Source organism: Euprymna scolopes, chromosome 37, assembly GCF_053919585.1.
Source record: "Euprymna scolopes isolate OS-2025 chromosome 37, ASM5391958v1, whole genome shotgun sequence".
Lineage (NCBI taxonomy): Eukaryota > Metazoa > Mollusca > Cephalopoda > Sepiida > Sepiolidae > Euprymna > Euprymna scolopes.
The window spans coordinates 84,561,935-84,574,569 of NC_136518.1; the positions used below are offsets into that span (position 1 = coordinate 84,561,935).

At 33.7% G+C, this 12,635-nt stretch overlaps 1 protein-coding gene across 2 annotated transcripts in view; it reads right to left on the reverse strand.

Moving 5' to 3' along the window:
- Positions 1-12,635, reverse strand: part of LOC145261267 (syntenin-1-like) — a 114,854-nt gene that overhangs the window by 47,176 nt on the left and 55,043 nt on the right. For both annotated transcript variants that reach the window (XM_080119710.1, XM_080119711.1), the window contains exon 2: positions 2,020-2,104. In XM_080119710.1, coding sequence (XP_079975836.1) covers positions 2,020-2,070 — 51 coding nt within the window. In that variant the 5' untranslated portion in view covers positions 2,071-2,104. The remainder of the gene's footprint in view (positions 1-2,019; positions 2,105-12,635) is intronic.

Below are 12,635 nucleotides of genomic sequence, written 5' to 3' on the forward strand. Positions count from 1 at the left end.
TACCACTATAAACAAATCATCTGTATGGATTTCCGAGCAACTTAGTTGTGGCGGAACCTCATATGTCAAAATTGACGGTAAAGTCAATCATCATATTCTCCAGAATTGTTTTTGTAATAAATACGAAATCTGCATGTATTAAAATATGTATTAATATATATATATATATATATATATATATATATATATATATATATATATATATATACAGGGTGCGGAGAAAGACCCCGATCGAATTTTCAAAATTAAATTAAGATATTATTTATTTTCTAAATTTGACAATTTTTGGTTCATTGTCTTTGCAGATATTTTTATATTTTTATGTTTCGGCTCCAAATTTTCCTAAATTTAATTTCTGTTTTGTAGAAAGTAGTCAACGTGAGGCTATCATCCAGCTACATTGCGTGGGAAGGACAAACCCAGAGATTGTCAAGCTCTTAAAAGCCCCAAAGTCGACAGTTTGGGATGTGGTAAAGCGCTACAAAGAACTTGGGACAACGGATGATCGACCCAGATGTGGACAACCCCGAACTGCTCGTACATCATCCAAAATTAAGATCATTAGGGAGCAAATAAGGAGAACCCCCCCCCCCCAAGAGAAGAATGAGGAAAATGGCTAGGAGCTTGGAAATTGATGAAGAAAGCATTAGAACCATTGTTAAAGAATATCTCAAGTTGTCCTCTTTGAAGATGATGAACAGACAACAACTGACGACATTGCAGAAACAAAAGAGGTTGGAAAGAATCAAGATTCTCTTTTATTGAATGAAGGATGGCACGAACATGGATAGCATTCCCTATTCCATGAAATCTGTTTTCCATCGCCAAAAACCTGCCTCAGTAATGGTTTCAGTTGCCATCTCTGAGAGTTGGCGATCACTTCTCATTTTTTTTTAAAGAAGGCACAAAAATTAACACAAACTCATACATCGAGAATATTTTTACTCCTGCAAATGAAGAAGTCTTTCAAGGGTAGGCCCTTCACATTTCAACAGGAAGGTGTGCCCTCTCACACTGCAAACAAAATGCAGGATTGTGATGAGAGTCACTTTCCTGCTTTTTGGAGGAAGGAAACGTGGCCTCCTTCATCTCCAGACTTAAACTCTCTCGACTTTTGTGTCTGGTCCATCTTAGAGAAGGAGACTTGTACTACAGCTCATGATAATACAAAAGCTCTGAAGAAACCCCTTACGCGAGAATAGGCCAAAATTCCCCAAGAAACCCTCCATGACATGGTAAAGAGCTTCAGGGGAAGACTTGAAAGAATTATTGCAACCAAGGGCAGCCATATTGAAAAATAATTCAGTAGAAATGTTAAATGGGTTACTACGATATTGTGATGATTTTTGTTTGATTTCATCCTTTATTAGTTGTTAAATTAACATTTTTACAAGACCGGGAACTTTCTTCGCACCCTGTGTGTATACACATATGAATTAAAATATTTTACCACCGGTAAGATGCCCCCCTCCCTCTGTTAGTTTTAAATAATATTTCAGTTGTACGTTTTTTGCAAACACAAAATTAAAATTTTTGCATTTATCTGTATAAATATTATATTAATATTTTGGTAATGTTAATAGAAATTATTATTATTATTTTATTTTTTTTTACATCATCTCAAATGAAATAGAAATCAATTCATTTGAGAAAAAAATACACCCATATTAGCAATAAAAACATACTTTTTTCTCCAAAATTTGCACTTTCTTAACCCTTGTGTCAAACACTCCACCTGTTTTTAAGCAAGGTGAATTGATATTGCCCAGCGCATGCAATAGCATTACATCATAGTCTTTTCCCTTGGACTATTAGACTTTGAAATTCTCTCCCCATTTTCCACTTACCTGATTATACTAACCTACAGAAATTTAAATGTAATGCGAACAGACATCAGTAGCTCTCCTACATCCAACTGGCAATATGCCTCTATTTTTTTTATTTTTTTTTTTGAGGGGTAAAGAAAAAAAAAAAAAAGGCTAAGATGTCACCTAAAGAGAAGCAATCAACCAGGCTTACCTTCACAATTTGGTCCACTTTCATATCTTCTAACGAAGGGTATAGAGCCATTGTTGATCAGCAATTAAAATTCAAAAATAAAAATCTGAAATGAGAAAAAAAATTTATATAGATACATTTATTTCAAACAATAAAAACGATATAAGCATGCCTGTGATAGATTTATTAAAATTGACATAAAATTATGTCAATTTTAATAAATTTAAGTACTTATTTACTATGTTTATGTGGTTAAAAAATTATCTGCTGCTTCTCAGATGATTATTTTACAATTAAAAAACTCCTATTATGAAATAAAATCATTTTTTTTTTAAACAAATTAAAATCTTTAAATTAAAAAAAAAAAATTTTAATAAAAAAATAAAATAAAAGGAAAAAGAGTTTTTTTGTTTGTTTTTTAAAAATGTTTTTAACAAATATTGACATTGGAGCAAAAAAAAAAAAAGTCACCCTTGTTTAAATTGCATACATATTAACTTCCCATTCAGGGGAAGTTAGAAAGAAAATCAGGTGTAATGTTAATAAACCAGCGCACTAGAATAAATGCACTCTGACCTACAATTTTTTTTTAAATGTAGAAGCAGCCCTGATGACATGTCTCGGTAGGAGCATCTCAAATGATTAACCTGAAACTAACCATTTCTCAGAGAGAAGATAAAGCCTGGGAGTGTGGACCTTCTAAGACTGAAGGGAACATATCTCAGTCAGATAGCAACAAAGCCACGGTCGGATTGATTTGTGTCATTCAAGGAATTATTTACATCAAAAGTTTCTTCTAGTATATCGGTTACAAAAATTTATTTTGAGGTGTGATGACTGATTGTTAGGTTTTATGGCATGTCAACAGCAATTGGGTCATTTTATGCTGAAAACGTACCCATTTTGTAGATAATAAAACCACATGATCCCTCGCTTTATAATGCTGCCGACCCCAACACCGTTTCTGTGGTCTTCTCTTCTGGCTGTGTTGTCATCTTTTACATTGACGGCTGTCGGGGTGGGGGTGGGGGTGACACAAGGTCTGACACTTTTTATAAATATTAGTTGCACTCCGATTGTGTATGTGTGATACGATCAACACTCTAAAGTTGAACGTCCACATCCTAGTTGTCTGTCGAAGTTATGTTCATTGGTTTTCTCTTCTGGCTGTCTTGTCATCTCTTACACTGACGGCTGTCAAAGGGGAGGGGGGTACAGGTTCACAAGTATATAATAAAAATAAAATAACTCCAAAGAAAGCACAAACTCCGACACTGTCTGTAAATATTAGTTGCACTCCGGGTGTATGTGTGTGATACTATGAACCCTCTAAGGTTGAACGTCCACATCCTAGTTGTCTGTCGAAGTTACACTCATTGGTCAGTTGATCAATTTATTTCCCCATCTCCTCTGAGCCACAGCTTACATTTAACCGTCTCCAACTAACATCTGTCCTCATTCGTCACACGCAAGACAAAACCATCTCGTGGTTCAATCCTTTTCTATCGCTATATTATAACCCAAAATATCTTATAGGTCTTAATTTTGACTCATCCATCCCATAACCTCAGCGTTGCTCTGGGTTCTTTTCTACAGAAATATCTCTACATTCTCCAATCCCTCATCATATCTGAATACCCCCTAAACCATCATCAAACCATACACTAAAATACGGAGATATAGTTTTGGAAAAAAAAAAAAAAAAAAACATTTAGTAGATGGGCGTTTGCATCACGCAGATGTATATCATAGTTGTAAAACTCATTACCACTCTGAAAAAGTGACCCTAAACTAATCATATTAAATTACGATACCTTGACCAACAATTCCACCTCAGCTTCCTTTTGTCTCCCTTGGTGAACAACTTCCTATCTATTGGTTTTCTAGAGTCCATTTTTTATACCTTTGTTTCTGAAACTTTTTTTCCTCTTGTTTTTTTTTTTTTTTTTTTCATATTTCTTCCCACACGTCCCAACACTTTGGAGAAAGGGTAACGCCAATCATATCACATGTAGGATAGCTTTGTAGTCATATCATAAAAAGATGATCTGCAAACGATAGATTCTATTTAACCAACTTGGGGACAGGAGGCCAGAACAGAGCCGAAACATTAAAGGGACGACTCCACATTTCCGAAAGCTCCCAAATTTGGGCCGCACCAGGAGATGCATTTTTTGTGATCTACCCAGGACTAACTTCAGGAGGAAAGAGAAAATGAAAACATACTCCCTCATACATGGATTGAACTCTCACCTTCCAGATTATGAGACAACATATTTTAGTACATTCTTTCCTTCCACAGTTTCTAGTCCCATACACCCTTCATTTCCTCCCATGTCATTCTTGATGTTTCCCTGTGAATAAACCCTGCTACCTAAAATGTTCTGTTCTGCATCTACTAACCAAAGAACTCTCATCAATTCTTTCAACATGACTGCATCATCAAAGTCTCATACTACATCTCCCGATACTGTCCAGATTTCATCTTCATCTGAAGTCATCAAATCTAAAGCTGTTTTTAAGACTCACATTACACCTCCATATCAGATAATTCGTTGCCATGCAACGCATGTACCCAACCCTCACTATTCAGGTTTTACTTGCATACATCACACTGTACATATACATATATGCTCTAAACTCTTCCATTAGTCAACAGTAGTTAAAACAATTTTTAAATTTTAATTGAAACTAGAACAAGTTTTCTTTTTGGTGAAAAAAAAAAAAAAAATCACTATTTTATAGACGAGAAGTAATGGGTTACCTTGGTTGTGGGAATCCATGTTATTTTCATGGACGGAATATTATTTTCATTTAAAAAGGATTCATCCAAAAATATCAGGAAAAGAGATTAAAATGTGTTCACTTTAACATGACAGATATTTAATTATAAATCATTAAAACCTAATTTATAAAACTCACTATGTTTGCGTGTCTGTCTCCAATTTTTTTAAACATTTCAGAGACGCAAGGTTGTAGAGTGGCGTGAGGCCGGTCAAATAATTTCATTTTTTGCGGGCCATTATTTTATGGGTTTTAGTCGGTAAAAATAGCTGCTAAACAGTTAAAATTAAAAAAAAAAATTAAACTTGGTCGGCGCAAGTGCTCTTGTATGCAAGCACAAATGCACATTTATATACGTTAAAGTCTGCAAACTATTTCTTATCTGTCTGACGATAGCTCAAACGATAACTAAAGCTCGAGTATTATCTTTTGGTTTCTATTCTAGCCAATGGCATCGAAGTCTTTTTTTAATTTTAATCAGTACTATATATTGGGTACAAGATAATTGATAGAGACTATAATAAAAAATATGAAATTTGCATAAATAAAATATCATATTTAAGCATATTTTACAACTGGGCAATGCCAGGCACCTAGCTAGTATATTGATATATGAAAGTAACTGTTAATTTCTTTAAATAAAGTGATCACGGACGATGGAAAACGTTATCTTTTTCTCTTTTTATTATTTGGATTCTTCAGACTATATTGCTCTAATCTTGACAGTAACCTCCAATCCTCAAGGTTTATCTGGTCAAACTCCGGAAATAATCATGGAATTTCAAACAGCTTTTTTATTAAATCTCAGGGTTAGCATTTTTTTTTTTTTTTTTTTTTTTTTACACAGTGGTCACCACTTATCAAGGCCCGGAAGCCACTCAGGGATAAGGATTATTGCAAGTACATTACGTTAGTGTGGAGATTTGATGAAGTGTTTAATTAAGGGGGCGGTTCATTAAGAATTTGTTAACGTTGGACTTGAAGACATCCAAATTGTAGTCAGCTGGGAAGCAGGCAGACGGAACAGAGTTCCACAGGTGTGCAGTGCTAAGAAAGCATGCTCTCATTCCATCAGCCATTACTGGGTAGAAGTCCTAAGTAATCTGCAATTGTATTTTTGAGTGTTACCCACAATAAGCATTGACCCCCCCCCTCTCTGAAGAGTAACTTTACAACTAGAGGTTAAAGGTTCAATCCTCAGTGTGGGTAAAACTCAAAAATACAATTGCAAATTACTTAGAACTTCTAACCACTCATGGCAGACTGAACGTTACCTCCATAGATTAAATAAAGGGTTCCGTTGGAAAGTCTATGTAGATTCGCAAGTTCAACAGAAAAATTCCCAGAGTGTGACAAGATACACCTAAAGAAAATTGGATGCTACATCGACGGAAACGTAAGAATATTAGTCCAAAGAATCCAAATATGATTAATCAATCCTCATCTCAAAAATTAAAAAAACGCAAGTTTCCTCTTACTTCTCTTTTCCTCTTACTCCTCCCCTCATCCTTTCTGTATGTCATCCTCTTACTTTCCTGCTGCTCCTACCATCAGGATTACAAACTTACACTTTGAAGGATCCTAGGAATCTGAGCACTTGGAAACTTAAGAACTGAAATCATACCATACACATCTTTTTTGAGAAGTTTGGGTTCTTTCCCGAAATTATCAAAAATGTTACACCATCCTGAATAGTTTTTATTAAAATATAGCAGCTAGTTTCATATTCACTGATTTGATCTGTGAAAAATTTTATCCATTCCTCCAATGTGGCTACACCATAAAAGTCTCCTGCCCTGCAAACATCTCCCTATACCCTGGGTTTAAACTTCTAGGGTTATCAAATCTAAACCTGTTTTTAAAATTCACAAGAAACTATGGCATAACAGATAAAAGTTTTCGGTAAAATTCAGTTGTAAGTGATGCTCTTCTGGAAGCTGAAGGTTCAATCCTCAGTGCAGCAACACTCAAAAATACAACTGCGAATTACTTAGGACTCCTTTACATGGCTGACAGAACGAGAACATGCTATTCTCGTGGATTAAATCAAGGATTCTGTTCAAAATTCCATTGATATTCCTAAGTTGGATGAGATAAAACTGAAAAAGGTTGGAAAGAGGAATTGATTATAAGGATATATTTTAGTTTCAGATTCGTCCACATATCGCCATGAGTAGCTGTGTGTTGTGGTGTAAATGTTGAAGGGAATAATGAAAAGACTCGAAAACAGTGAAATGAATAATGGATTAACAGAAATACAGACAAGTATGTCAGTTGAGTGGGAACTCCTCTCAACTGAAGGACAAGTAATGTCACGACTCTCTCTCTCTGAGTTCAGACTCACAGGAAAGCAAACCCTGCTTACCGGAAATGATGTCAGAAATATGCCATCGTCAGAATCTGTAGGGGTATCACTCTAACATTGTCAATTTGTCGTTCTTTCTGCCAGTTAAATTTTAAATCAGATTTTCAATGCTAAATAAGCAGATGGAAGGAACACATTTTAGGAACATTTGTTCATGGGAGAAAATATATCGAACGAAGTTTGATTTTGAGGATTGAAAAACAAAATTTACTCATATTGTTTCTTATCAAACGTGAGTAATAATTTCAAGAGAATCTCTTGATAAACAGGAGGATGTCCATAAAAACGAGTTTATTCAAGTTCTGAGCGCATGGCACATAAGAGGTGCAGTATAACAAAACGATCGTTTATTACAAGTTTTTTTTTTTTTTTCTCTTCATCCACTTAAAATACTCTACCAACATGTAAATGGGACTCAATAAATTTTTGTAATTTTAATCTATATTGACAACGCAGAGATTTAATTGGCATTTGTATCATTCAGATTACTGTTCCGATTTTGACCAATGTTATCTCACATTTTGGACCAATGTTACCGACAACCTTTTTCTCGTGCGCATCTTCTTGAACTCTGGGAACCTGCATTTCTTAATTTTGATACGCGGGTTGATTATTCGTACTATTTTGACGACTGTTCTCATCTTGAATGTCATTTGCACAACGTTTCACTCAATGTAGCCTCTGACCATCTTCAAGTGTATCTTGAACCTTTCTGTTGAACTCTGAAATCTGCACAAAATTTCAAACGGAACTCTAATCCAAGGGGTAGCATGTTCTTGTTCCGTTAGCTATGACTGGGTAGAAGTAATTTAAGTGTAACTTTATAACTGAATTTTACCAAATACTTTTTCCACTATACCATGGCTCCTTACAGAATCCGTACAGAATTCTAAATAGAACTTGTTATCTAATTTGCAGGAGTAACTTGTTCTTGTTCTGTCAGCTGTGTAAATAATTCACAAGCTGAGCATGCAGGGTCCCCTTCCACGAATGAAAAAATTACTTTCATCATGACTAATGTTTGTGAAAATTTTTTTTTTAAATCCAAGGCATGGTTATTGAGAAAAGTGCAAAAAAATGAATAGATGAACGTTTTAGGGGTAATTTTACTCTTATAATGCCCCCCTCCCCGGGGGAGGGGGCAACCAGAGTTATCCCGGTAAATCCGTTCTGGAAAAAAAATTTACTTTCACCATGACTAATGTTTGTGCAAAATTTAAATAAATCCAAGGTGTGGTTATTGAGAAAAGAGTGAACAAACAGACGAACGGGAGGGAGTTCCTGTTATCAGGTGACCAATAATTGTATTAAAAGTAAGTATCACCTCTACTGAAGATTGACACAAGAAATAAAAAAATATGCTAAAACTGTCAGTTAAAACAGATTATGTCTTTGGACTTCTGTTGCACGACTGGTGTTTCTAGATAATACCATCGTACATGACTTGATATTTTTACCTAACCATAGCTGATGAAACAATAAACAAAAAGTTTCAGTTTAAAATTCCATACAAATGTCGACATTTGGCAAGATGAGCATTTACTATGCAAATAACTATAGAGCAGAGAAAGACTAACAACGTCTATAAATTAAAATAAATGATCCAAGCGAAATAACCTGATCTTTTTCGTACACAAGTACACAATATGTTATGAGTTACAAATATAATTTTTTTTTTTTTTAGGTCAAGAATTTTGGCATCGATATAAATCTACTATCTACAATTAAAAAAAAAAGAAAAGAAAAAAGAAAGCCTTTCATCTTTGTCGATTTTTACAAAATCCTTTCACAACAAGTTAAAAAAAAAAAAAGAAGAAATATTTATAGTGCCATTATAACAGGATACTTATTCAGGGAAGATTAAAGAATTTCTGATTTTAGCATTCTATTTTCAAGGAGTGTGTTTTTTTTTATTTCTTCCTTTGAAGATTGTAATGTTGGGTATGGGACAACCAAACCATCTGCCAACATTGCCCTGCTTTTTATTGAAACCAACCGAGAGCTCTTTTTAGTATCCTCGCTGTTCCCTTAAGTGCAGTTGTCTGGATCTCTTTTGCACTTGATTCACCAGGAATATTAGTTAGGTAGGACTTCAGGTTCTTCTTCATAACGTCTGTGGCACCTATGATAACTGGTATGATTGATATCTCCCTAAGATTCCAGTTTCTTTTCATATCATACATGAGACCTTGATATTTAGTTTGTTTCTCCCTTTCAGCTCTGTCCAGACGTCCATCGTTAGGGACACTCACTTCAACCAAGGTTGCAACTCTCTCTGATTCCATATAACTGTCAGGTTTCACAGCAGCATTTTCAAGGTAGGTGGCTGTAGGGATTGCGTGGTCGTAATATATGATATATAAGTCATTTCCAACTGTTCTTTTAGGTTGATGTTCCTAAGACTTGCTGCTACACTGGATGTTTAATTTTTTACAGAAGGTCCAGTGGAGGTAATTACGTACTCCATCATTCATTTGAATATTTTTTTAATATTAAGCAAAAATGTTATATTTTTAACACCGATTTTATTTATTGCTTCCTCTTGAGAAGTGTGAGAAATCTATATATAAAAATGAATGTTTGTTTGTGAGTTATCAAAATCAATATGTTAACAGAACATTAAAATAAGTTTTAATAAGGGTTTCAATTTTATCTGAGGTCACTAGGGGTAATTATCGGTTAGGTCCATAAAATAACTGAACTATATTAGAATGTTAAAAAGCAAAATTAAAGAAAAGTCTATTAAATACCCTAAGATAGAGAACTGCTGTCACATGTTGAAGAGGTGCCATTTCTTGCCCTGATGGATTTCAAAATAAACTTTGTAATCTAGCAGGGGGGATAATTTCTTTTGTTCTCTGCAGCCATTTTCTCAGAGAACACAAATTACTAGTCTTTCTCTACTCTATTATCTTCATAAATATTTGTCGGCATTGGATTGTAAGACTATGTTGAAGCATGCAGAACAGCAGTTTCATGATAATGTGTTCCATGGATGGAAAGTTTTTGAAAAACTTCACAGAAATTCTGCTTGATGTTAGGCACAGGGGAAAATGTTCTTTGCAGTTGTGGTAAGAGTTCTTGCTGCGAATACCTTACAAGAAGGAAACAGATATTTTAGACTTGCTGAGCACTTTCCATAGAAACAATGAGTAGAGAAAGGTCATTTATATTTGAAAAGTTTTCACGTAATTCTATTTTTTATTGCAAATGTTTTGATCAAATCCTTATATTTACCTGATGTAACATATCTACTTGAAAAAAAAAACATAATTCTATTTTTTATTGCAAATGTTTTGATCAAATCCTTATATTTACCTGATGTAACATATCTACTTGAAAAAAAAAACATAATTCTATTTTTTATTGCAAATGTTTTGATCAAATCCTTATATTTACCTGATGTAACATATCTACTTGAAAAAAAAAAACATAATTCTATTTTTTATTGCAAATGTTTTGATCAAATCCTTATATTTACCTGATGTAACATATCTACTTGAAAAAAAAAACATAATTCTATTTTTTTTTGCAAATGTTTTGATCAAATCCTTATATTTACCTGATGTAACATATCTACTTGAAAAAAAAAAAAAAAAAAAAAAACTGAAGTCTTAGGAAGATCTATTATTCCAGTAATCATAGGAACAATCAGATTCACCAAAAAGAATTTCAGAAACGACTTGGCAAATATACCCTGCGAACCAAATGCAAGAGAGATACAAACAGTTGCACTTAAAGGGACTGTTACAATCTTTAAAAGATCCCAATTGGAATGCCTGAAATAGTGGGTGAATGTCTGACACTCCAAGTAAAAAAATAAATAAAATACCTACAAGACGCTATCCTTGAGTCTCTAAGACCTCTTTGTACATATGTTTGTTTATGAGGATAATCTGGCCTGCATATACTTCACGCTACAAGTAAACCCTGACAAAATATTCAAAATAGTATTTGAAGCTCAAATATGGCTACTCACTAGATTATATGAGTAATGGTGTATCCTCAAGTAATTTTGTCTCTCATGACAACATTAAGTTTGATACTCCATTAGACTAGATGAATTCTTATTCTAAAATCTGATAAGATCAAGAGACAAAAAAGACATCAAATATTTAACTGGTCAATTGGGAAATGGAAAATTAATATATTTAATAATAATAATAAAAATAATATATAAGGAAAATTAATATATTTAATAATAATATATAAGGAAAATTAATATATTTAATAATAATAATAATAATAATAATAATAATAATAATAATATATAAGGAAAATTAATATATTTATTATTAATAATAATAATAATATATAAGGAAAATTAATATATTTATTATCATTAATAATAATATTATATAAGGAAAATTAATATATTTATTATTATTAATAATAATAGTATATAAGGAAAATTAATATATTTATTATTAATAATAATATTATATAAGGAAAATTAATATATTTATTATTATTATTATTAATAATAATAATAATAATAGTAATAATAATAAAAAGGTAGAACCACACTGCTACAGAAGGACACGGAGAAAGGAACCGTCCCTAGCAACTATAGGCCAATCACGTACTTACCAAATATATGGAAGATACTGACAGCGCAACTGAGGGAACAAATCTACCACTCCCTGAATAACCGTGGGCTCATCCCTGAGGAGCAGAAAGGATGCCAAAAAGGAAAAAGAAGAACACATGACTTGTTATATATAGATCAAAAGATCCTAAAGGAGGTAAAAAGGAGGAGAAAGAATTTAGCCATGGCATGGATCGACTACAAAAAAGCGTACGACAGGATCCCCCAAGCATGGATAATAGAATCCCTAAAACTGTATAAAATACCAAGCGGGATCATCAACGTAATAGAAAATGCAATGAAAACATGGAGACTGGAATTGACAGCTGGTGGACAACACATAACAGAAATTAACATACAAAGAGGCATCTTTCAAGGAGACTCACTATCACCACTACTGTTCATCATAGCCATGATACCCTTGAATAGTATTCTGAGAAAGTGCCAAGCCGGATACAAGTTCTCCAATACAGAGGAAAAAATGAACCACCTGATGTACATGGACGATCTGAAACTATTTGCAAGGACCGAAAAGGAGCTAGAGACACTAATCAACACTACCAGAATCTTCAGCCAAGATATCCAAATGGAATTTGGAATGGAAAAGTGCGGACAACTAGTTATAAGAAAGGGAAAACTGAAAATGACAGAAGGCATGGAACTACCCAACCAAACAGAAATGAGGACACTAGGGGAACAAGACGACAATAAATACTTGGGGATTCTGGAAGTAGACACCATCAGAGCAACAGAAATGAAAGAGAAAATTGGAAAGGAATACCTCAGGAGAACAAGAAAACTCCTGGAAACGAAATTATATAGCAGAAATCTAATAAAAGGTATAAATACATGGGCAGTATCACCAGTAAGATACTCTGGACCGTTTATAGGGTGGACAAA